Below are 26,730 nucleotides of genomic sequence, written 5' to 3'. Positions count from 1 at the left end.
ATTTTCAAGGTACGCATGAGTTATACCAATCGAGGTAACCCTGTCATTGTGCAAGCAGCTAAAATTTATTGCCAGGCATCCTGTCCTCCAGCAGAGAATGTGAAAGATGCTGTACCAGATCTTTCCTCCTCCTGCACGCGCATCCACCAACACCATGTGCCATCAGAGATGAACCTGTTGCCAGTACTTGGGGTGCAGTGAGGTCCATCACTTGGAGATGATGGGCTTTCATGCAATGGCTTTGGGTAGCAAAATAAGGATGAGCTGGAAGACTTCTCTTTCTAGAGCCAAATCAATCAAACGAACACGGTCAGCAACACACCACTGTCACATTGTTCCTGGCAGCCTGGAAGAGACAGGCTGTCTATTGAAAGGTCAATGGGGACTGAATTTTCCCCTCTAGCATTTAGAGAGGAGGCTTTTCGAGGGTCGGGTTGAGATGTACCATTGGGGCAGGGTGTGTTTTCTTTGTTCTGCTCATGCCTGTACATTGTAACAGCTAAATAACTGTATTTGCTTTGCTCTTCTAACTCCTCAGGAGGCCGGTGTTTTGTTGAGGAATTATAGGCAATTAATGAAGAACGTCCTTGATGACACGCGGCTGGTTAAACTGCAGCTGGAGGGTGGAGCTCTTCTGGCTAGGCTGAGGAAGGAGGAGTCCTGTGTTATTGTCACTGAGGACTACAGGTGAGTCCCTGGGAAGGCAGGGAAGAAGGAGAGGAAGCCAGACAAAGGCAGACAGAGACTGTTTGTGGGAAAAGCTTAAAAAGCTATCCAAGCAAAAAGTCCCCGTGCAATGCAGCTTTCCCGCTTTGACGGGTGTTTGGGGAAAACAGCAGAAATGAAGAATGTGATGAATATGCTTGTTTCTGATTTTTTTCAAATACCAAGAACTGTCTTGTCTCTTTAAAATTCCTACTGACCTGCAGGGTAGATTCCTCTAGATAACATTGAGCTCCATTTTAAAACCAAACCCTTTCCTGTGCAGGGGTGGACTGCTCCTGCCCAGAGTTATGCTTGGATTTCATCTGCATACCACACATTTCTTACAAAATTGTCTTAAGTGGTGATGCCAGCAGTGTTTCTACGTTAAATTCAAACTAAACTAAGCTAAAACAGCTTCTTTCACAGAGAGAGATTTTCTGGCCTATACATAATGGTATATTTTGTGCTGTGCTGAGGTCTGGTCTCCTTGGCTGTAGGTGCAGTTTGCACCCATAAAGGATGTTCCTTGCATGTGTGCATCATGAAATCAATTGTGGCGCAAATGTCAGTAGTTGCAGTTCTCTCAGATTTGCACTTGCAAAAGAGAGGCTACCTCCTGGAAACTGTACTTGGCACAGTATGGCAATATACCTGGCATGGTATTCTTATTGTTCCCTAGTAGCTGAAAGTCTGGGCTGTGGCCCCGTGTATGGCAGTTGGGCCAAGCGATCCACTCTGTGCAGTCTCCCTCATGCAACTAGTGAAATTGTGGCATGCAGATTAGCTGCAGAGTAAGGATTGACATTGGTCGAGTTGCCTGTGATGTCACAGTGGTCTAGGACTCTTGGCATGGCACAGATTCATGCCCAACTGTAGCTGTTCACCGCATGGGTGTAATTCGTAAAGTCAAACTGGCTGACACCTTAAAATAGGACGGTAACAGACCATGAGTCCCAGTGATGACACAACCGGGTGATATTGTGAAGGAAAAGCACTCCAAACCGTGCTGTTTTCATACTTTACATTGACTGTATCGACATTCTAGGCTTCAGAGTGACAGTCCTGGAAATGTATCATATAGATTCTCTATATTACTGTCTTACCTAGGAGCCCAAGTCATGGACCGGGACTCTGTTGTGCTAGGTGCTGTACAAACACAGAACAAAGGGATGCCTCCTGCCCCCAAGAATTTACAATTAAAGTAAAAGACGAGAGACAACAGCTAGATACAGACAAGACAGATGGGGAAGGAAACAATGAGATGATACTAACCAAGTGTTTTGTAGGCATCATAACAAAGGAGAGTTTTAAAGACGTTAGTTATGTGGATGTTTATGGGAGCTCCTCCCAGGTGTGAAGGGGGCAGCAAAGGAGAAAGCATGAAGGTACTTGTTTGAAAATCTAACAAGTGGACTGTGGAGGCTGGTATCATGGGGCGATTAGAGGCAGGAATCAAGTTACTTGGCATCATTGGCTTTTGTAAAGGGAAATTGTGCCTCACTGATCAGAATTCTTTGAGGGGGTCAACAAACATGTGGACAGGGATGATTCAGTGGATACAGTATATTTGGACTTTCAGAAGGCCTTTGAGAAAGTCCCTCACCAAAGGCTCGTAAGCAAAGTAAGCAGTCCTGGGATAAGAGGGAAGGTCCTCTCATGGATCAGTAACTGGTTAAAAGGGTAGGAATAAATGACCAGTTTTCACAGTGGAGAGAGGTAAATAGTGGTGTCCCCCAAGGGTCTGTACAGGGACCAGTGCTGGTCAACATACTCTGGAAAAAAGGGGAGTAAACAGTGGGGTGGCAAAATTTGCAGACAATACAAAATTACTCAAGACCAGCTAAGTTCAAAGTAGGGCTGTCAAATGATTAAAAAAATTAATCGCGATAAATAGCACTGTTAAACAATAATAGAATACTATTTATGTAAATATTTTTGGATATTTTCCACATTTTCAAATATATTGATATCCATTATAACACAGAATACAAAGTGTACAGTGCTCACTTTATATTTACTTTTTATTATAAATATTTGCACTGTAAAAATAAAAGAAATAGTATTTTTCAATTCACTTAATACAAGTCCTGTAGTGCAATCTCTTTATCATGAAAGTTGAATTTACAAATGTAGAATTACATACAAAAAAACTGCATTCAAAAATAAAACAATGTAAAACTTTAGAGCTTACAACTCCACTCAGTCCTACTTCTTGTTCAGCCAATTGCTCAGACAAACAAGTTTATTTACATTTGCAGGAGCTAATGCTGCCCGCTTCTTGTTTACAAAGTCACCTGAAAGTGAGAACAGACATTCTCATGGCACTGTTGTAGCCGGCATTGCAAAATATTTACATGCCAGATGCACTAAAGATTCATATGTCCCTTCATGCTTCAACCACCATTCCAGAGGACGTGCGTCCATGCTGATGATGGGTTCTGCTCGATAACGATCCAAAGCAGTGCAGACCAACGCACGTTCATTTTCATCATCTGAGTCAGCCACCAGCAGAAGGTTGATTTTCTTTTTTGGTGGTTTGGGTTTTCTAGTTTCCGCATCGGAGTGTTGTTCTTTTAAGACTTGTGAAAGCATGCTCCACACCCCATCCCGATCAGATTTTGGAAGTCACTTCAGATTTTTAAATCTTGAGTCGAGTGCTGTAGCTATCTTTAGAAATCTCACATTCGTATCTTCTTTGCGTTTTGTCAAATCTGCAGTGAAAGTATTCTTAAAATGAACAACGTGCTGGGTCATCATCCGAGACTCCCATAACATGAAATATATGGCAGAATGCGGGTAAAACACAGAGCAGGAGACATACAATTGTCCCCCAAGGACTTCAGTCACAAATTTAATAAACGCAATATTTTTGTAACAAGCATCATCAGCATGTCCTCTGGAATGGTGGCCAAAGCATGAAGGGGCATATGAATGTTTAGCATATCTGGAACATAAATACCTTGCAATGCCAGCTACAAAAGTGCCATCCGAACGCCTGTTCTCACTTTCAGGTGACATTGTAAATAAGAAGCGGGCAGCATTATCTCCCGTAAATGTAAACAAACTTGTTTGTCTTAGCGATTGGCTGAACAAGAAGTAGGACTGAGTGGACTTGTAGGCTCTGAAGTTTTACAATGTTTTGTTTTTGAGTGCAGTTATGTAACCAGAAAAATCTACAGTTGTAAGTTGAGTTTTCACAATAAAGAGATTGCACTACAGTACTTGTATGAAGTGAATTGAAAAATACCGTTTCTTTTGTTTATCATTTTTACAGTGCAAATATTTGTAATAAAAATAATATAGTGAGTACTGTACACTTTGTATTCTCTGTTGTATTTGAAGATGTAGAAAAACATCCAAAATATTTTATAAATTTCAATTGGTATGCTATTGTTTAACAGTACGATTAAAACTGCGATTAATCGCGATACATTTTTTTTAATCGTGATTAATTTTTTTGAGTTAATTGCGTGAGTTAACTGCGATTAATTGACAGCCCTCGTTCAAAGCTGACTGCGAAGAGTTACAAGGGATCTCACTTGACTGGATGATAAAATGGAAGATGAAATTCAATGTTTTGCAAATGAGCTGCATGGAGAGAGAGATGAAGAGGTCATGGATGGCTGAGATTTTTGTGGAGATGGAGTAGCAAGAGAAGGGGAGCTGCAGGGGCAAGGAGGGAGAAGGGTGTGAAGTTAGGAATGGTGGCATGAGAGGGACAGAGGTGGGGATGGGGACAGGAGGGAGAGAAGGTGGGTTTGGAGAGAGGGCCAGGGTTGGTCCTTCAGAAGTAAGGAGAAGAAGGGCGTGGGACCTAGATTTGTGCTTGTGGGAAGAGGGGGAGATTGGGGTGGAGAGGGGAAGAGGAGCAGGTAGAGTGATGGGAGCTGTAGAGAGGAGCAAGGAAAGGGAAATGGAGCCAATGGGAAATTTAGGGAAAAGAATATCCCATTTATAATTTTTAATGGGATTAGTAAAATGCTATCTGGCATGTACTGGAACACGTCAGACTTTAGCAAAGAAAATAAATGCTCAAACTACTAGGGGGAAAAAAGCAAAGGGGCCTTTCTCTAAAAGCAGCATTGGATATGGATAGTTTAGCCATTTAGGAGTTCACAGAGGGTGGGGAAAATATATTTCTCCCACAAAAAATCCTAACTACACTCACGTAGACAAAGCTATAGGGAAATGACTGACTCTGAAACATAATGTGGGCAGAGCCCTTTTGGAGAACCAGCCCCTTTGTTTGCTTTGGAAAACAAACTGCTTTGACCAGACAAAGGTCTGTGTGCTTGTATAGTGCGTGCAGAGCATGTGTAGTAGGTGTTTGTTCTGCCTGGTCAGTAAGGGTTGATCCAGTGCCTACTGAAGTCAGTGGGGCCAGATCCTTATGACAATGCCCAGCCTGCGAAACTTGGCTAAGCATTGACATCTGTGGATGAGGGAAGACCTCCTGCTCCTCCAAACCGTAGATCAGGGGTCTCAAACTCAATTTACCTTAAGGCTGGTGCTGGTCCTCAAATCCTCCCAGTGGGCTAATAACGTCACTGAAGATGGTGCTCAGAAAAGAAAATGTTTATATTGTATTTTTTATTTCGAATTTCTTAGAACTAATAAAACTGTCATACAATTTTATTCAATTCTTCACCTGTCAGAGAGTTTTTAGTGTTTGCCAGACACCTGGCAACACTTCAGTTCTGTTTGTTGGTTTTGGCCTCAGTGACTGAGCAGTTGAACCCTTCAGGATTGCAGCAAGGTGTGCGTCAGAGAGTTGTGTTCGGTATTTTGACTTGTTTATATTCATTGTGGAAAAAAGTGACACTGCCTCCGTGGCTGACTCTGCCCAGCGACTCGTGGCTAGGGACTATCTCTGTCCCTCTCCCCCAGCCAATGGGAGCTGCGGGGGACAGTGCCTGCAGCAGACGTTGCTGGCAGCGTGGCCGCCTGCGTCTCTCCTCCGCAGGCCACAGTGGGGAGGTTCTCGGGCCGCAGATGGCCCGCGGGCCAGGACTTTGAGACCCCTGCTATAGAGTGATTACTGAAGCTACAATCCTCATAGTGTTTTGGCTGAAGTAGCTTCACACAAGCCTTACGTGTTCCGTTGCAGGGCAGAGGAGCAGAGAATTCAGGCAGCTCGATTCCCATCCTGTCCCTGTGGACTGTTTGAACCCCACCCCTTTAAACGGGGGAACCTCACTTGTTTCCCTGCTAGGGGACCCACCACACAGGCAGGGGAAGTTTTAGCCCCTTGCAGACATCCTGCTTATTCATGCCCAGCTTGGTGAGTGCATGTTCTCAAAACCGGTTTGCTGATTGTAGACACTCCTGGGCTTAAAACTACAGGACTAATTTTACTCAAACTGGGCTTGTCTTGCCGACCCCATTGAGACATACACTCCAACTGGGTTTGAAGAAAGCTGGTTGTTCTTTGAGTAGTGTCCCTATGGATGCTCCACTTCAGATGTGCATGTGCCTCTCAAGCCCTTGGTCGGAGATTTTTCCACTAGCAGTGCCCATTCGGCCTGCGCATGTGCCCTGTGCCTCCTTATGCAGGACACCAGGGCTATATCAGGATGTGCGGGCGAGCCACCCTCAATTCCTTCTCTGCTACCTCAGCCCGAGACAGAGCTCTAGCGTGCCTGCCTTGAGCGTGCCTTGGCTATTTCGTCAACGTATAGTTTGTTTTGTTAGTATAGTTAGTTGTTAGTAGTAGTTATAGTTACTTAGTAAGTGTTAGCAGTGAGAGGACAGTTCTTTCTTTTTTTCTCTCTTCTCTTTTTCCTTGAGGAGTCTTGTCTTCCTGGCAGGGCATGCCTGGCTCGCCAGGCTTCAGACGCTGCCTCTCCTGCCAAGAGGCTATACCTGTGAGTGACGACCACTCTAAGCGTGTCCATTGTTTGGGGGAGTCCCACGTCTCCCGGAAGGGCAGTTTCTGCCTGGCCCTCAAGTCGAGGGCAAGGAAGAGCAGGAAAGTTAAGCTCAGCCTGTTAGTGATGGAGCGCTCCCTTTGACCAGCCTCTGAGTCAGCTCAGGGGATCCCACCATACATCTGTCTCTGGGCAGATCCAGTGCCCCTTCCACTTTGGCTCAGGCTTCCCCTAAGAAGAGGAGGTCATTAGCAGCTTCTGAGAGGGCTCTGAAAAAGAGGAGCACAGACTATCATCTGAAGTAACCTGCTCCTAAAAAGGTGCAATAGTCATCTCATCGGCCCACAGAGTTGGGGAGATCGGCGACGTGATGGCAGATCCCCCCCACCCTTCACTGTATTTTTCAAGGATAAGGTTTCTTTACACCCACATCCTACATTCTTAGCTAAGGTTCTTTCGGAGTTCTACCTTAACCAATCTATTCATCTACCAGTGTTTTTCCTGAAGCCACACAACTCTTTGTAGGAGTCCTGTTTGCATACCCTATGCGTTAGAAGAGCTCTGGCCTTCTACTTGGATAGGACCAAGCAATTTTGAAGATCACCCAGGTTGTTCATCTCCTTCGCAGATAGATTCCAGGGATCCATGATTTCTGCTCAGACTATGGATAGTGTATTGATAGGATACCCGCCCTTCCTTCCCCTCTGCTTTGGGCTGTTCTCTGTGGGGACATTTGGGTAAAAAAGAAACCGAGGGCAGCTCACCCTGGCATCCCTGTGTAGCTTTAGTGTCTGGCAGTAGGAGGCAAAGGGCGCATGTGCAGGCTGAATGGGCACTGCTAGAAGAAAAACCACACGTGCACCTGAAGTGGAGCTAGGGTGACCAGATATCCCGAATTTATAGGGACAATCCTGATTTTTGGGTCTCTTCCTTATATAGGCTCCTTTTACCCCCCACCCCCTGTCCTGATTTTTCACATTTGCTGTCTGGTCACCCTATGTGGAGCACCCATAGTGGGACACAGTTCAGAAGACTGCAGTCATTGCATAAGGTCAGTAACCTCTACTTATGCCTATTTGACCTTTAGAACTAGTAGTGGAGTAGCTGCAGATTTATACCGGGGCAAAATAGCAGAATTTGGCTCTGTGACTTGTAGATACACACGGGGCAGTCTTGTGCACAACCTTAGCTTTTGCATTTCCTAACTTTCGGGTGTGGATTGTACAATTTTATCAGTCATTAGACAATTTTTGTATTTAAAAGGACTTGAAATCTAATTTTTTACAAAAGAGTTAAACACAGTTTTGCATTTTACTCTCGGGTCCCCCTGCCAATGTTTTGTCACTTGAGTCACATTTTCCTGTTAGTTAAAATGCTGTTCTGTCTCCCGTTGCTGTGTGGAAGCCTGACAGAAACAGGGGAATGTGACTCACTACAATTGGCTGGAGCTGGGAGGTAGTGAGACCGACTGTACACAAGGCGTAGTCAAAGACACAACGTAATCAAACCGAAACAATGGAGGAAATGATCGATTTCTCTAATCTGGCTTGGCGAGAGTCAGTACTTGTGTTCATAGTGGCTAAACCATGTCAGACTGCAGTGTGGCTTGTCAGGTGCCCGTGTCACTTTGATAACGTTCATTGATAAGGCATAGAAAGGACTGATACCGTTTACAATCGTTCCTATTTGGATGCCGTGTGTGAAAGGTCAGCTCCGTCTTTGTCCAGTGCCTGTACTAAACCACACTAAGCAAAACTCTTCCGAAGGATAACCCCAGTACACTTGCTGGCTCGGAAGGCCTGATTTCCCTTGCTAGCTCGTGGCTTAATGTGACAGAAAATTCAAGTCATAACGTGGGAATACAGAGCAAAACAAACCCAGTGGAAAACATTTAATTAATGCCTTCTTTCAGGTTTGTGACCTATGCACTAAACTATGCAGGAGCCCACATTGGTGGCCTGGAAAGGAAGCAGGCTTGTACTCCCTGGAGTGGGGTATTCTCTGACAAACACCTTTTGGAAATACATTGCAAAAAACCGCACTTCAGTCATTCTTTAGTAATGAGCCATCCCCACCCTGCCCCATGCCCCAGCTGTTAGTTTTGGCTCCCTGCCCTCCTCCCCACCCTCTCTAGCGTGCGCGTTTACCGTTCTGTGCTTTCCACGGCACGTAGAGCAATCTCCCTGGATGTGACAGCCGGGGACCGGACCTGGAGCATTCGGAGTTCCTAAATCTGAAGGTTAAGTGGCTTGTCTCAGACATTGACAACCACGCCACCGGTGTAAGAGATGTTGTTAATTGAGAAGAGCCTGGTGTGGCATGTAAGTCTGTGTTTCAGACAAAATCTTGAAGTTTCACTTAGGCCTGTAGACGACTGCAGTGTAGCTGTCTGTTGGTCCCCTGGCTGGATGTTCTTGTTCTCTAATCCACCCTTAACGTAGAGCAGATCGGGAGCCAAAGTTATCTGCGCTCTCTTCACATGGAACCCCTAAACCTGCTCTTCCTCCTGCCCCAGTAATGGCCAGGTGTAGAAGACGGGCTTGGCCAATCAGGCACGGATCAAGTCAAGGAAATGAAAAGATTCCTGTCCCAGTCCAGCCTAGGGGGGAATCTTGTCTAATAATGGTCTTGGAGCCCCAAAGTGTCCTGCTGAGTGCCGAGGCTGGCAGCATCTACTTGGGATCTTCCGTAGCCCTCCGTGACATGGTAGCCAGCATGTCATTTCTGCTGAATAGAGTCCTTGGGGGGCAGTGTTTTCAACTGCAAGTACCGTACCTCTGTGTTTGTACCCAGGATTTCAGCTTGCTATACTTGGCATACTAAACTCAGACGCATTAGCATGGACAGTGGAAGCCTCCAGATTCTACTGTACAGCTCCTTTGGTGTAGTAGCTTTGGCCTGGCTGGTGTTGAAATGCAAATCTAGGAATCGCAGCTAGTCCTGCTGTTGCTATTAGCCAAAGAGCAGACAAATAATGTAGATAGATAATAGCAGCATAAAAATGATGGACTCTGCCTGCAATAGCCAGACCCCGCTACTGCCCGTGAAATTCCTCAGTGCCATTTCAAACAGCAAGTGAACTCCTCTGGCAGGTAAATTCTGTGTATTTAAGAGGCGTTTTATTTTGCATACCAGCTCAGAGCAAACTCATTGTGACATTAGTTTTGGTAAATATTCTAGTTCACTGCTTAGGTTGTGGGGGATTTAGACACCGATTCTGTAGACTCTCATCTTAAGCACTGAAAAGCCAGGTGAGGTGAGGCAGCATCAGCGTAAGTCCTTATGAAAGAGTGCGATCTGGGGGCTAGGGGGTGAGTGGAGGTGAGTCCCTAAAACCTAGTCTCCCTCTTCGCATTTCTCACCATTGCACTTCCATTAGTGCCACTACAGCAGTGTAGAAAAACTGGGAGCTCCTACACAGACGAGGTGCCCAGTGGCTGCTGATCTTTTAATCACCATGTCATCGACATGTGCTCTGAGTCCATTTAGTCTAGCACCAGAGAGCCCCAACGTTTTAGTACTGCGGCTTCCTGACAGATATTCTAAAACTTGGTGGCACAGCCAAATACCCTTTTTTTTTTTTTTTTTTAAACCAACCGAGTACATTAGATTGAAGAGGGTTACCAGAGTTTGGATGGTTCTGTGCCTGTATTCGACCACATACGGTTTAATTATATAATCTGATCTAATTTGGGATTTCAAAGCTATCATTTGAAAATATCAAATTTTTTGGCATGTTCAGATTCAGCCTAAAATGTCAGTGAGAAGAATGGGCCTGTTAAATAGAAGTTCTTCAGCTATTGTACCTGCTTGGACAACTGTCCCATAACACAGAAGCTGAACCATGTTGGCCAGTCGGTGGCTTCATCATGCTGCAGTGCAAAATATTGACTCTTCTTAACTAGTTCTGTCAGTGGGTCCCGCATGTTTTCTGCAATGTCATCAGTGTATTGACAGATGGCATAATTTGACCTAGGAATGGTTTTCAGTGCCAGGGCTGTTCCCCAATCATAATGCTATATACCGGTATGTCTATTGCTGCTGGAAGTAGAAGGGTCTTCTATGGTGTATGCTGGGTTGCATTTTGCAATGTGCATGGCCACAACAAAAGATGCTTCTAAGACTTTTTGAGGAACGGTTTTCTTCATTAGCAACCTTCTCTCTGAATTTTCTATACACTGAGTTGGCTACAAACTCCACTGAGCACTATATTTTTGTCCTTGGGCAAGCTTACACTCTTTAGTCTTCTAACTAACTTGCCGCTGTGTTGCTACAACTGTGTCTATGCACTGAGAAGAAAATATCAGTATTTATAGTACAGCACACTAAAACTGCAAAGGTGACCAGACTAAACCGAGACTCTTGTAACACTTTAATTATACAACTAAATAAAGAAAAATGACTGGAGACGCTAATTTATCAGTGCAATATATATTGTATATACATTATCTTAGAATTACATCAAATGCGTGACAGATAATATATATATGTACCCACAACGTAGTAAGGTTCATCTTTATTGAACACGACTTGTTGTTATGTTGTATGCAGTGTTGTGGTAGCCATGTTGGTCCCAGGACATTAGAGAGACAAGGTGGGTGAGGTAATACATTTTATTAGACCAACTTCAGATCAGACCTAAAGAAGAGCTTTGCGTACCTCAACAGCTTGTCTCTCTCACCTACAGAAGATGGTCCAAGGAAGATATTACCTCACCCACCTTGTCTCTCTTGTTATGTTGGACATTTCTCTTGAATACCTCAGGTTTCATCTGTACCTGTAGAGTTTCAAAATATATTGTCGTACTCCTAAAAAGGGGAACTCCTGCTGTTTTTGTTTTTTCCTCCAGCCCCTAGCATCTATTAATTGGGATCTTGTTAAGATTGTAAATAGGCATCTCTTGTGAACCTTAATTTGTATATAACCAGCCAGAGTGAGATTAGCTACTCCCCCCGACCCGTAGGAACGATAACCCTAACTCCAAGTGCCCTACCCATAGAAACCCTAATTCTAACTTCCAGTCCCCTATGCCTAGGAACCCTGACCCTAGGGCAGGAAGCCCTACCAATAGGAACCCTAACTCCATGTTCCCTACCCATAGGAACCCTAACTCCAGGGGCCCTGCCCATAGGAACCCTAACTCCAGGGGCCCTGCCCATAGGAACCCTAACCCTAACTACAAGTGCCGTACCCAGCAGTGAGGCAGTGTTACCTTTACCTGTAAAGCTGGTGAGACCCTTACTGGAGACTGGGTCCAGTTCTGGTGTCCACCCTTCAAAAAAATGTTGAAAAATTGGAGGGAGTTCAGGGAAAAGCTACACGAATTTGAGATCTGGAAAATCTGCCTGAGAGTGTGTCGCTGAAGGAGCTGAGTGTGTATAGTTTATCAAAGAGAAGGTTAAGAGGTGATCTGATCAAAGTCCATCAGCTCCTATGTGGGGAGAAGATTTCTGATAGCAGAGGCCTCTTTTTAATCTAGCAGACAAAGGCAGAATGGGAGCCAGTGGCTGGAAGCTGAAGTTAGACAAATTCAGACTTCAAATGAGACTCTCTTTTTTCAGGGAGGTGTAATTAACCATTGGGACATGATGTATTCATCACTTGAAGTGTTTAAATCAAAATTGAATGTCTTTCTAAACGATATACCCTAGAGACGCCTTACTCAGCCATGTTTCATGGGGTGCACTACGCAGGAGGTCAAAGGAGTGGTCCCTTGTCCTAAAAACCTAGGAAATAGGTGTGTAAATGGCACTAGTGCCAAGGAGGGAGAGGAGTTATTTAAGAGAGTCAAAGGGATTATACCTCTTGTGTGCCATGTGCAGCACTCGCTTCCCAAAACTTCCAGGTGCAGTTTCAGCGTGTTGGTTTTATTTTATAAAGCCATTATGTGGTTTGGAGCTTCACTAATTTGGGACCCTCCTCTCCTCTTTGCCTATGCAGCAGTATGGTGGCTGAGATCAGCTGAATTGTGTTGTTGACCGTTCTTAAATGGTTGCCATGGAAGACTGAGGCCCGAGAGAGCTCGGACCCCTCTGAGTTTGCCAGAATCCACTCTTCTTGGCATTCAGGGTTCTAGCTTCTTGTAAGCGAAGACTCTGAGTAAGGCCATGTCTATACGTACAGCGCTGCAGTAGCACCGCTGTACCAATTCTCCCAATCAGTGCTCGTTTCGCCGAAGCAGCGCTCCACTGTCTGCAGCTGCTCCGTGAACATCACCAGCAACCTGGATTTGTTTTTTTGCTATGACTTTAGCAATCTATCCTCAAAGAAATCGTCCTGCCCCTCTTTGTTGTGGTTCTTCCCGTGGCTCTGAAACGTTCACGATAACGGTGCAGAACTGGGAAGACGCCGTGCTTCTGTGGGATGGTGGACAGCAAAAAGTGCTGCGCCGGTTTGTGGGATTTAAAAAAGAATGTGTGAAAATGCTGAGATAGGGATGGAGAAAATTGCATGATGGGAACTTGACCCCTGTGCAGCTCATGTGTGCCCCACAATGCATTGCAAAAATTTCCCAGAAGGCATTGCACTGGAGGATGACGTGTGGCCCACTGGGACACCTACCCATAGTGCACTGCACTTTGCATCAGCACAAACACTGCTGGTGAGTATGTGTAGCACCAACGCAAGCAGCCAGATATACCTGCGCACAAGCGATATACTAACCGTGACAGTTTTAGACCTTTAACTTGCGTCAACCAAAGTTTGTTGTATGTACATGGCCTCAGGCACTCTGCAAATCTGGTTAAGGACCTCAGGGTTTGACCATTATTATTACAGACTGGTCCCTTCTGGCTTTAGAATCCATGAAGGGAAGTCATGTTATATTTGGTCAATTTCTCTTGAAAGAATGTGTTCTGATCTCTCCCCGGGGAGCAGGTCACTGCTCCATGCTTTCATCCATTTGTGTGAGGTGTAGGGCAAAGACACACAGAGCAACATTTCTGCCCAGACACATGCCTTCGCTCCAGGCTGTCGTTTTCGGACAGTCCAACCTGTTCTCTGTGTTTACGTGGTGGTTTGAGCCTGGTGACAAGCACTCACATCACAGTTAAACAAGCCCTGTTGCTCTGTACATAAAGGAGTGCACAGCCATTCGCACGTTGAGCACATTCCAAAGGTGTGTGATGGAGGCTGCAGTTCCTGAGTTTCTCAAAGACCAGCAGAGGAGGTCAAGGCCTTTTTAGGTAAGTTTTGGTTGCTCCTTGAGGTGTCCCCTTGGGTCCCCAGTTCTGTAGTGAAGGTAGGCACTGCGTCACGGTCCTGAAAGGTGGCTTTCTCCCATGGGACAACATTCCCGTAGATGGAAAATAGCATACATGGTGGGATTTACAGTGACAGGAGGGTGACCAGACGTCCCGATATTTCGGTGTTGTGACGAACTGGGACTGTTCTTACTGTGGTCTGTGAATGCTGACAGGGGAGTGTGGCTAGGATAGTCTGCATTGGGGGATGGGAGACTGGCCGCAGGAGAATACCTGAGCATGTAACATGAGAACCCAGGAAGGGGTTAGAGGCCAGGTGACACCTTTGCCCGGGAAACTGAACAAAGGTTGGGGAGAGAGTTCAGAGCTGGCTGGTGACATGGCTGGGAGGCAGACGGGGCTCTGACCTCCCAAGGGGGCTGGGGTGCCCTGGGACCCCAAGATGGACCTAACTGAGGCGGTCCTGTTGTCTGTGCCTGCAAGACCTGTCTTGGACTGTATTCCTGTCGTCTAAATAAACCTTCTGCTTTACTGGCTGGCTGAGAGTCATGGTGAATCGCAGGAAGCCGGGGGTGCAGGGCCTTGTGTCCCCCCACACTCCGTGACAGCACTGTGGTTTTTGTTTTTGTTTTTGCTCAGCTGGCGGGCCCCTCCCCCCCCCCCATGTGTCCTGATATTTTCTTCCTCTCATGTGGTCACCCTAAGTGACAGAAAGGGCAAGCTGCTGAATCCCAGCTTGTAGCCAAGCGAAGCGGCTGCTGTTTCCTTACTAGGTACTTGCTCATGCAAAAGTCTAATTGATTCAATGACCGTTTTAAATGAGGAAGAATTCAAGGTTCTGGCTCATTTTTGTTCAGTATTTGCATTGTGCCAGGTGTGCGTTGGGTACCTAGTTACATGCTGCACATAGGGACTTTTAAAAAATATTATGGAAAAAATAACCCCGTGTTGTCCATGCTGGACCCCAGTTCTGCTGCCTCGTTGCTTCTGGGTCAGCCTGCTTCTTCCCACAGGCCTGGCTGGTCCTATGGATGAGTTGGGAGCGGTCAGCTATTCTGACGTTGGTACAGATGTCATGGTACAGCCACGGTCACGATATATCGTGTGAAGTAATGGATTGTGTAGAAGAGGGTACGTGGAGCATGTGCAAAGTTGGGGAACGTGATTTATAAATGAGGATTGTCCCCCTAGATCTGTGTGTTGTGCTGAGTCTTTCAAAGGAGGAGTAATTCTTACTCGGAGAACACGAGCCGGCTGGATAACACAATGCTCAATGCAAATCAAATAACAGTTAATATGAATGTAGAACTAGATCCCGGTCTTCTCATGCTAGGCAGTGCTTGTAAAGCCACTTACAAACATGAAGTACAATTATCCCTGTAAGTAGATTGTCTTATCCAGTTTTATTCCAATGTAGCTTCTTTTGTTGATCTCATTGAGATTTCAAAGTCAATCTGAGTCTGACCCGTGAGTATTATAGTAGCATCCCCGCAAACACTGTTTCCTTCTGCTGCCTTGTGCTGTTAAACTGTGAGGTACCAATCACTGGATGAACCACACAACGCCTTGAGATTAATGGCAGCGAACTCACCCTCATTTATCATAGCTAAGGGTCAGTTAATCGTAAGCCCCCACCTAAGACAAAAGGGGTTTTGGACTGAGTGACTGGCTACAGTTTGTGAGTCATGAGTGGCAGTTTTATTTTGGGGGGAATGTAATCAATATTTGAGGGGGGAAAGTTAGACATGTGAGTGCTTCCTTGTAGGGGAGGGGCATTAGGGGCGGAGGAGTGTGTGAAGAGGGGTTTTGAGCTGTAGGGAGTGGAGGGAGTTATGGGAAGTGAGATAAATGGGGATGGATGGTAGGGGAGCTGAGAGAGTGGGGATTCAGGCAAGAGAGGCATGAGACCCCCCAGCTCTTCCAATGCACCCCTAGCTCTGCCAGCGCACCCCAACATTGTACACTAACCCCCTGCACTCTCCAGATTTTCCAGTGAACCTCAACCCCCCTGGATCTCTCAAAGTATTAGGGTAAAAAAATATAGACGTGTGAATGCTTCCTGGGAGAGAAGGGGTGATTGGGGGTGCAGGAGTGGGGGTCTAGGGGTTTGGGGCTGCAGCAAGAGGAGTGGGGTTATGGGGAGGGGATAAATGGGGATGGGTGATAGGGGAGGGGGAGTGGTTGGGGGCTAAGGTGAGGGAGGCTTGGGAGTTAGGGGGTGGAGGGGTGGGACAGTGGACGGGAGGTGTGGGGGTGAATTTCAGGAGGCCTGGGGAGTATAGGGACAAGGGCACCTGTCAGCTCCACATGCTGCATGTGCCCAGATCTGGGGTGCTCTTGCCCCTCTAGGGGGGTCTGAGCCCCTTCCCTGCCCCCCTCATATGGTCTGGTTTATGGAGTCCTTGCCCATCTGGGAGTGCCAGAGTCCCTCTTGCTGGGGTGTGTGTGTGTGGGGGGGATCTGGGGGCTCATGCCCATCTACAGGAGTTGGACCTATGGTTACCAACACTGTATTTCAAAAATAAGGGACTGTTTTCTTAGCACCCCCACTCCCCTCTCTTCCTGATATTTTATTTTATTATCATAATCATTAATGAGCATGACTCACCTACATTCACTGGGGTAGTTCCTGCTGCTCCTGATCTTGTACAGCCATGAAGAAATAAGGGATGTTCCTTCTAATAGGAGACTGTTGGCATCCCTAGGACCCCTCCTCGCTTCATGTGAGCCAGGTTCTGGGGGGCTTGTCCTTTTGGGCAAGTCTCAGGCCCCTTCTCTGTCCCCATGTGAGTGAGGATCTGGGAAGGCCTGCCCCTTTGAGTGGGGAGCTGAGAACCGGTATGCTTCACACCTATCCTGCATGCAGGATATGATGCAGGCTCTAAGGCAGTCAGGAGGGGCATGGGAACACCTACTGGGTTGGTTCACATGGCTCAGAGCTCTTGTTTCAGGTTGTATCATTTCCAGGGGCTGTTCTCATTCAATGAGACTATCGCATTGACATGAATGGGCCACTTCACCCCCCTCAGAGTCTCCTATGTTGCGGGAGGATGTGGAGAGAAGCCCTTTCCCTCCGGCCTTCCTGTTTAAAGGTGTTTGTGACAGTTCTTGGGGCGCCCAGGACTGAGTCACCTTGTTACCCTCTGCCTCTCGTGAGAGAAAGTCCTGCCTGGGCTAGCTGAGTGTTAGCCACTCACACTGTGCCAACCCTGCCTTTGCCCTGCAGGCTAACAGGAGGTGCACCCCGGTTCCCACGTCCCCTTGAATCATTCCTCTCTGACATCCAGCCCCTGGCACTGGCTACTCACAGAGATCCCAGATCCTCTGCCTGCACAGGAGCCCGTGCCACGGTTTATCAGCTTTACCTTAAATCACCACTCCTGTAAACCACACAGCACTGCCGAGCACTTGCACTAAAACAAAAGAAGGTTTATTTAAGGAAGAATAGAGATTCCACTAGAAACAGGAGCAAGTGATGGAAACAAGTGGCTACATACAAAACCAAACCATCAAACTCGAACTCGGGGCAACACTTGTTAATAGTTACCTTTCCTATAATAGGTCCTATAACTTTTCTAGCTAATATAAAAGGTTCTCCCCCTCCCAAAATTCAGTCTGTCGCAGAGCTGGCTGGCTTCCCAGGAATCAGGACCCAATCTTTCATGAAACATCTCTGCTCCACCAAACGCCTCTTCCCCACCCTGTGAGATACTGAGTCCGGCCTTTGTCTCTATTCAGAGACCTGCAGTCCCTTGTTTTACCTCCCAGTGGTTTCAGTTGTCTTTCATGGTTTTCCGTTGATAGTTCTGTGATGGGGCAAGGGTAGACAGCTGAGCCTTGCGTTGAGTTACTGGCTAACCAGGGAGGAGTGGCAACTCCCGCCCGCTTGAATGGCCATCACTGACACACACATTTCCCTGCTGACTAACTTGTACTCCAAGCCTATGAGGTGTCATTTTGAATATTGTCACATTACTCCTTAAATATTACTCATACACACATCTCGCAACAATTATGAATATTGATACATTACAAGCATTCAGTAGAGACCTCACATGCTATTCTTTATGGATAAATACCATAAAAGCCGTATATTCGGCGTAGTGAGTTTGTCAGGTCTGAGACAGGAGTTGCTTGTAAAGGACGACCTTCAAGTCACCTCTCTTGCTAGCTTGAAAATATTGCATTTGCAGCTGCCCTTTGTTTCCTGCCCTTTTATTAGTTCTCATAACTGCACTGTAGACACAGGCCTCTGGGCTGAAGTCTGACAAGGCCTTGCTGAATGGCTAAGTAGACATTGCGCTCTGCATCTTGGCTAACTACATCCCAGCCCAAGTTTCGGAGAACTCCCATCAGGTAATTAAGCCTGGTTTCTCTTTGCTGAATCCAGGCTGGTTATTTTTAATCAAGCCGTGCTTTCTCAAGTCTCCTTCCCTTTGATCTTTTCAGAAATGTACACAGATACTCAGCTCAAGTGATATCCAACTGGCAGCCCTGCAACGTCATGGGATGCCCTGACTCTGTATAGATAATGACTTGGACATAACTGCCCCCTCTCTGGTCTGTGCTTAGCAAGCCTTAAGCTGTCTGCTAGGAAGCTGATTTTCCAGACAGTTTGTTTTCTGCTCTTGTATTTGGGATGTGAAGGGGTGAACTTGATCGGAGTTCCTGGGATGTTTTAATAACCCCATTCCTGCCCCTCCCTGTGCCCCACCTCGCAGTTCTGCGCACCGAGGGGAATCGGGCAGACTCCTCACACAGACTGCCAGGGACGTTATAATTCTCTTGGTACATGTGCTGGGCACAAGGCTGAGAGAAGGAAGGCCATGGATCCCGGAACACAGTGGGACCTATTGGCTGACATCATGTCCCAGCAGACTGGTTCAGTGGTGAGCCGTGTCTTGGCCCACTGCAGTGGTGTCCTTGTGCCTTGGAACCCTAGAGCTGTGGAATCTCTAGGTCCATGAGAGTCAGCACTGATGTGGATGCCTTTGTCACAGCACTTGCTGGGGGCCTTGGGACGACAGGTGTGAACGTGCGTCTGGCAGCCTCAAAGCTTTCATCTCCAGCAACAATGCGGCTCACAGACTAAGACACCGGAGATGCTGCAGGCCAGGCTGTTAATTATCTCTCGGTTTGAATTCGTATTCCACCCCCAACTCCTGGAAGTCTGGGTACTGTCCTCACTGATTGATCTGTGAACACAAGCAGGTGGAAGTGTCTCTTTCTCCTGCCCCCGTCGCTCTCGTTATGTTGCACATGTAGAAGACAGTGGACTTTTGAGAGGAGACGAAAGGCAAGAGTTCCTCCCAGGTGAATCCAGCCTTCCTTCAGCTCAGAGAGGACTGGATTAAGGACCTGGGCCAGGTCCCACATGCCAACAGCTCTCCTGCCCAAGCTATTTGAATTAATGTCGAGGGGTGGCTTTCACAAGATCCCCTATCAACTGCTTTAATAAATACCAGGCTAGAGTGTGTCCCTCCGTCCACCGGTATTATTTGTAAACCTATCCTGTTAGTCTGGGAAGATGTTTTTTGCTGGCTCCCCATGCCTGTCACAGTTCCATGTCCCTCTAGATTGGTTGGTTGGTTGGTGATATTTTCTCTTAATATTTGTTCCATTATTTGGTTAGGCTAAAAGTTGGACGACAGGACAGTAATGGCTGGGATCACTCTTCTGCTACTTTTAGAAATCTGTACTCCATTTGCTCTTCACCTCGGTCTACAGGCACAAGACACAGGCACCTGTTTTTGGCAGCCCACGGGGTCCTCTCCTGGGGCTGTGTTCTTACACACAAAGAGTGAATCCCTAAATCTCCATTTGATGGGGGCGTCCACCCCACACAAGACTTGAAGGAGTTAAGGTGGCTGAGGGGGGCAATGAACCCCTCAGACTGCACCTGGACGAGGAGCCAGGGAGCAGGGGTTAATTAGACAGGGTTTAGCTGCACAGGAACAGGAGGGTCCTGTCTAAAGCCCAAGGAGTTGAGAGCAGCAAAGGGGAGTGGGGGGGGGGGTGCAGGGACGTAGTCTGCAGTCACTCTCTGGGAGGAGGGAGGTGTTTGGGGGGCTATAGAGCTAGGTAGCCTATAAGCTATTCCCTGGGAGGAAGGAGTCTGGGCTGGCAAACCCAGAGCAGGGGGAAAGCTAGAAAGGCAGGAAAGGTTCAGGGGAAAAGCAGCAAGGGATGGGGTGCTGAAGTGAGGACCCCTGAGCTGGAACCCAGAGGAGAGGCCGGGCCTGGGTTCTCCGACCTGATATTGAGGGAGTAGCATCTGAGGCTGTGAACGGGAAGACTGCCTAGGATTGCTGGAGATAGACTTTGGTACCCCCAAAAGGGGAGACCATGTAGTGACCTGGCCGGAGGGCTGAGACACAAAGAGGCAGCAGCAGCTCGGGGAGCAAGAGAGGGGCTGCAGACCGAGAGAGACAGAAAGAGGGCGTCAACCGCGGGAAGGGGCATCAACCTTGCAGAGCTAATCCCCAGAATGGCCAGGAGGAGGCACTGTCTAGCAGTGAGAGTGCCCCAGGACAGTCCAATTCTAGCTTTGGGAAAGGAAACTTCAGAAAAAAATGCAGTGAAAAAAGTCTTGAATTATAGGTCTAAAATTACCCTAGAATTATACAACAGAACTGGCCCTGAACCAGAAAACTGTTAAAGACTCTTGGAACCTTTTCCACACAAACGATAATTGCCCAATGAAAACAGGATTCAGGGAAATATAAGCTGACATCAAGCTACTCATTTTTGTTATAAATTATATTGAATCTGCAGTATTGCAAATTTAATGTGAATGATTTGACCCTGAAAGAATGCAGTGAAAGGCTGTCTACCACACTCACGTGGGCAGGGGAAACTTTGACTGATTTAAGCAAATCTGCGCTTTAGCTCTCAATGAGATTTCTCTGTGTTTTCAGACGGCCCCCTGCTTTTCACTGGGAGAGTTGCACAAGCCATTAGTGAAGTCAATTAAAGACTTTAACCACCATTTTTTTACTTTCTTATGTTAACAAGATAGAAGCCATCTTTTCTACACAATGTTAAACCAGAGAGTCAGATCTGTTTTCTTCATTGCAAGCTGCTTTTAGAATCATAGAGGGTAGTGAAGGGGGAAAAAGTGATGGTGATGCATTCTTTCAACACACACACACACACACACACACACACACACACACGAAATTTCTGTCACATTGAGGCCAGAAATGCTTAGACATTAAGCAATGATTAGAGTCAAGGATGAGGGCACATATCAGTGAGTTAAAAGGTAAAAAGTAACTTCCACAAATGTTCTACTTATAACAACAAGCATTAAAATCCCAGGAAATTCAGAGTTAAGATTGAATTTAAAAGGAGCCCCAACATGTATAAGTAAGGAAAAGCACTGTTAATGCGCCCAAATAATCTTAACTCTGTCCAATAGCCATGCTAGTCTCCAATTTTTCCTTCGCTGATTTTTTGCTACCTACCAGGAGAGTTGGGAGACAGCATGTATGCAGTCACCTGGTTTTATTCAGGGTCTGTGGAAGGCAGTACCAGCATTTCCCTTTAACATCTTTTCATCAGAGTTTGCACTGTTGCTGTCAAAACCCCATCTCCTCTGAACTCTAGTCTACCAGGTGTCAGCCTGGCAGTGATTTTGCTCTTGGCTGTTCTATCGAGGAATCCATTCAGTTCGATGGTATTTTGAAGAGAAAAAAAACAAACAAAGTTACAAGTGCCCGAAGAGACTGAGGTTTAATAATTGGCTGCTGTGCATCTGGCATCGCTTTGGATGGAAGTTTTCTATGGAGTTGTGCTGTGCTGAGTTAGTTGTTCAGCGCTATCACACAGCCTCATGCCAGCTAGATACTAAATACACAATTGCAGGATGATTGCCATTAAGTACCAGCATTCATAGACCAAAGGGCTGTAATTTATGGCAGAGATGTGCTTGGGTGCTGGACTGTTAATAACTTTCTTCCTGGGGTAACAGTTTCAAAAGCTCACTTAGGAGCCTGAGAGTTAGGCTGTTAAGGGCCAGATTTGTGAAGAGATTTCTGTGCTAAAGGTGCAGATAGGCCAGTGGAGTCCGGTGCCTTGACACTCTTGAAAATATCACTAGGTGGGTATCTGTAGCTTTAGGTGCCTAAAATCCTTTCAAAATCTGGTCCCTACATCTCTTTTGAAAATGTGGGGACAGGGAGGAGAGGGGGGCACACTATCAAGGTGGGGCCATGGCAGCCGGGGGGCTGGTGCGGATGGAGTACCTATCTGCTCTTAAAATATCAGGATTACACCTCTGCTTAGACTCCTAAGTCACGTAGGTGTTTTTGAACATTTTTCCTTGTTGCGCGTTTTTAATCCAGGAAGTTTAACAAAGTGTCAATATGTGCATAGATAGGCTAGAAATGTGGAGCTGATATCACATGATTCATGATGGGACAAGTGACGAATAAAACATATTATACACCTTGGATATTTCACCTGCACTCTGCCCATTAATCCATCTCCCTCCTCCCATCCCCGGTTATCCTAACATTCTGAACAACCAAGCAGTTCAAATACCCACCACTGGTTTATTGTAGAGAATATTCCCTGCTTTTCCTCCAAGTATGAAATCTCCTCCCGCCCCCCCCCCCCCAAAAGTAATTACTCCTGCCCAAGGGCCAGGATGGGCAACATTCAGTCCTGAACCAGCAACATGGTCTGATAGCTTGCGACCCCTGGAAGAGCTGGAAGGGGAAGCTTTATCCTGTTGGGGAGTGGAGACTCCCAGTTTTCCAGCAGGGGCAGCACACTCACTTTTAGCCCTGGAATATCCCGAGATATATCTGCTCCTAAAATTGTGGCAGTGTTATGGAAAGAAAATGAGATCATTTTTAGAGTGTTATATGACTCCTCTGTGCCTGGTGCACTTGGGCTCATGTGACTAAGACACCTGGCCTTAGTAGGATAAAAATTATAGCCCTAATACCAAGTTAAAAAAATGATCTGAAGCATCTGTAAAATAGATGGGTAGGTAATAACCATACGAGGACATGTATGTCTGATCCAAAGTGACCATTTGCGTCCCTTATGAGAACAGACTACAGTGACAGTGCTTGGCGGTATCACTGAAGGGTATCATAGTATTTTCTTGTAAGGGCTGATAGATATCACATTGTTTCTTTTCTGCTTCCATGTCTTTCCCTTCTTTATAACTATAGTTAAATAAATCAATCTGAGAGATTCAGTTACATCACACACTAGCTAAAACACAAAGGTTTCCCAGCTGAACCTCTGTAGTTAGGGAAGAATGAGCTTTGATTCCATCCTGACACGTGGGTCCTCTACAATCTCTAACAGCGCTCCAGAACCTCTGTTCCTGGTGGTGATGTCACAAGCAGACAGGAACCCACTGCTATTCAGGCTCCAGCATCAATTACAGCAGAGCCCTGATTAAGGGGTGGGGCTTCCCTGATTAAGGGCCCTATAAAAGAGAAATTCGTTAGGGACATGGACTGAACTGAAGAACTCAAGGATCTGAAAGTGACGGCCGCTTGGAATTACTTTAAGTCAGAGTTACAGAAGCTATCTGAAGCCTGAGTCCCAAGTAAGGATAAAAATTGTTAGGGATGGCTTACAGAGTTGGATGAGCAAGCATCTCAAACAGGTTATTAAGAAAAAGCAGAAAGCCTACAAGGAATGGAAGATGGGATGGATCAGTAAAGAAAGCTACATCTTGGAGGTCAGAAAGTGTAGGGAAAAAGTGAGAAGCCAAGCACAGTTGAACCTTGGAAAGGAAATTAAAACAAGAAGTTAAAGGTTCTACAGCCATATAAATTAAAAAAAAAAACAAGGAAAAAAGAAGTGGAACTGCTAAGCACTGAGGATAGGGTGAAGATTAAAGATAATCTAGGCATGGCCCAACACATACATGAATACTTTGCCTCAGGTTTTAATAAGGGTAATGAGGATCTCAGGGATAATAGCAGGGTAGCAAATGGAAATGAGTATATGGAAATAGAAATTACTACATCTGAGGGTTGAAGTCGAACTCAAACAGCTTGATGGTACTAAATCCAGAAGACCTGGATAATCATCCAGGAATATTAATGGAACTGGCACATGAAATTGCAAACCCAAAGGCAAGGATTTTTAACGAATCTGTAAACTCGGGGGTCGTACCCTGTGGCTGAAGGATTGTTAGTACAATACCTGTTTTTAAGAAGGAAAAAAGTGATCCAGCTGTTAGTTGCATGCAAGGTTTTAGAACAAATTTTGCAGAGAAAGTAGTTAAGGACCTAGAGGTAAATGGGAACTGGGATAAAACACGTGGTTTCACAAAAGATAGATTGTGCCAGACCAACCTGATCGCTTTCTTTCAGAAGATAACTGATTTTTTAGACAAAAGAAATGCAATGGATATAATTTACCTGGATTTCAGTAAGGCATTTGATTCAGTTCCACATTTGTACAAAATCTAAATTTTGGGTCAAAAAGTTGAGTGCCCCTTGCAGCCCACGTGAGCTTTGGAACGAAGTACTGTAAAGAACCCCGGCCCCTTGGTAGGATCTCTTTCTTCGTTCCGGAATAGAATGCAGTGACATGGGTATTGGAATGCTAGTAGGGTAAGCTGAAGCAGTGGAAGTGCCCTGCTGTTCTCTGATATATATTGTGATGTACTTTGTTCTTGCATGACAAGAAACTTCTGGATGAAGGGTGACTGAAGGCATGTCTACACAGCAAAGAGAAACCTGTGGCTGGGACCCTCCCACCCTGCAGCGTCCTAGAGTCGTCTCGAGCCCGAGCCCAGAAGTCTACATCAGGGTTTCTCAAATGGGTCGCTGCTTGTGTAGGAAAAGCCCCTGGTGGGCCGGGCCAGTGTGTTTACCTGCCCCGTCCGCAGGTCCGGCCGATCGCGGCTCCCACTGGCCGCGGATCGCTGCTCTGGGCCAATGGGAGCTGCCTGAAGCGGCGCGGGCCGAGGGACTTACTGGCTGCTGCTTCCAGCAGCTCCCATTGGCCCGGAGCAGCGATCAGCCAGACCTGCGGACAGGGCAGGTGAACACACCGGCCCGACCCGGCCCACCAGGGGCTTTCCCTACACAAGCGGCGACCCCTGTTTGAGAAACCCTGGTCTACAAAGACCCACAGCCCAATGAGCCCAAGTCGGCTGGCACAGGCCAGCTGCGGGTTTTTCTTTGCTGGGTGGACATACCCTCAGGGGTTGCCAATAGCCAAGTCATATATAGGTATGAAATACACACTGACTGGACTTGTGTTCCCTTTCAGAGACGCTCTGGATGCTGCTAGCACACTTTATAACCGAGTGGATGAGGGTGTCCACCTACTGGTGATGATGTCAAACAAACGCATCCAGGAACTGGAGCTAGTGATGGAATTCGAGGCTTTTGAAGAAGGTTTTAGGGAGGTAAGGCCAGTTTGTCATTGGTTGTAGTGATTAGCCCTGACGGCATGTCCCACAAAGATGGCCAGGTATTTAATCACAGTTTCTGTCAGGGTTTGAACCAGGTGGTAGTAAAGTAACACAAAAAGGGTCCCAAAGGGACATGCCTTCGGATCACAAAAACACTCCACAAGCAACTTGGCATTTAGTAGTTTTTGCCCCGGTTGAGACGGGCACTCCCCACCTGATAGCATCCAGTGACCTGGCATTCCTGTCCTGACGAGACACACAGACTTGGGGCCAGCTTTCCAGATGTGCTGAGCACCAAGTCAGCAGATACTCTGTATGTTCAGCACTTCGGAAAGTCCAGCCCCAAGCATGTGACCTTCATACCGGTTTGATCCAGGATAACCCCATTAATGTCAGTCAAGTTCCCTCAGATACACACTGATGGAAATCAGATTAGTCCCTTAGAATGCAGAGGCCTCCTGGCCAGGCGCACAAACACATGATGTTTCCCATGGTGCACTGCAGAGAAACTCTTCTGGAGGTACCGCTGAGGAGCCTTTCCCCCACATCAGAGGAGGCCGATGGGGCTCATTCCATCCCTTCAGAGCGAGCAGAGCCATCTCAGCCCCCAGGGTGGGAATGGGATTAGGGAGTGTGTTTGTAGGGAAGGCAGATGAAGCCCAACACAGTCCTTAGCCAGGTGACAAAGTCTGACTATCCCTGAGGAGATGAGCCCAGTGTCAGTGATTGGCCTGTGATGAGGAGCTGCTAGGAATAACATGGACACCGAAGATGATCTTGGGCGCTGTGTTCAGGAAATAAGACAGCAGATATCCTAGGGCCCCACATAACCACATAGGTGCGACTCCATTGCTGTGTTCACAGTAATGCCGTTGCTCCTCATCCTTCTGCCAGACCGAAGTTGGAGTGGGGAGCAGGAGATGTGGCAGCAAATGGAGCTTTGGCAGCAGGAGCAGTAGGAAGATAGGACCAGCCCAGGAGTTGCAGAGCTTTCATCCAACTGCTGTTTGCCCAGAAGCACAGACCTCAAGCAGCCACTCACTTTGCTTATGCCTGAGGCCTTGTGAGCAACAGCAGAGCAATTATCCAGAGACCTAACGTGGAAAAGGTCCATGCGTAAAGCAGGAGGCACACACTGAAATGCTGAGACTTGGGGAGAAATGCTCATGCATTCTTTCCAGTGATTAAATGACCAACCTCACCAAAGAAGCTCCCTGCACTTTCCACACAAAGGCCTGCCTTGCACAGTAGCACTGGCTGACAAATAGCACAACTGCTTTCCCCTTTTTCTCCTAGGTCAGCACTTGGATCGAGAACGTTGGCGGGAAGCAGCTAAAGGAAATGATTGACCTGGACGATTCTTTGGAGCTGTTGCTTCGAGCACAAAAGCAGTTCAGGGAATTTGATCTTGTTGCCAGTGTAAGTGTTCTCGGATTGGAAAGAGGGGCAGAAGAGTTTGTGGTGGGAAAGAACACCCCTACCTGCCACAATAGTGGGGGAATTGGCTGGCGGATACCGCCTGCCAGGCTGATACATAGTGTGCGCTGACACCGTCCTG

General features: G+C 46.7%; 1 protein-coding gene across 1 annotated transcript in view; it reads left to right on the top strand.

Annotated features, from left to right (window-relative positions):
* The window catches only part of PLEKHG4 (pleckstrin homology and RhoGEF domain containing G4), a 164,157-nt gene that overhangs the window by 89,699 nt on the left and 47,728 nt on the right, over positions 1-26,730 (top strand). The window contains 3 exon segments of the mRNA XM_054049240.1: positions 539-687; positions 25,028-25,166; positions 26,469-26,591. Of these exon segments, the coding sequence (XP_053905215.1) occupies positions 539-687; positions 25,028-25,166; positions 26,469-26,591 (411 nt within the window).

The sequence above is a fragment of the Malaclemys terrapin genome, chromosome 14 (assembly GCF_027887155.1).
Source record: "Malaclemys terrapin pileata isolate rMalTer1 chromosome 14, rMalTer1.hap1, whole genome shotgun sequence".
Lineage (NCBI taxonomy): Eukaryota > Metazoa > Chordata > Testudines > Emydidae > Malaclemys > Malaclemys terrapin.
This window is presented reverse-complemented; position numbering and strand designations above follow the sequence as displayed.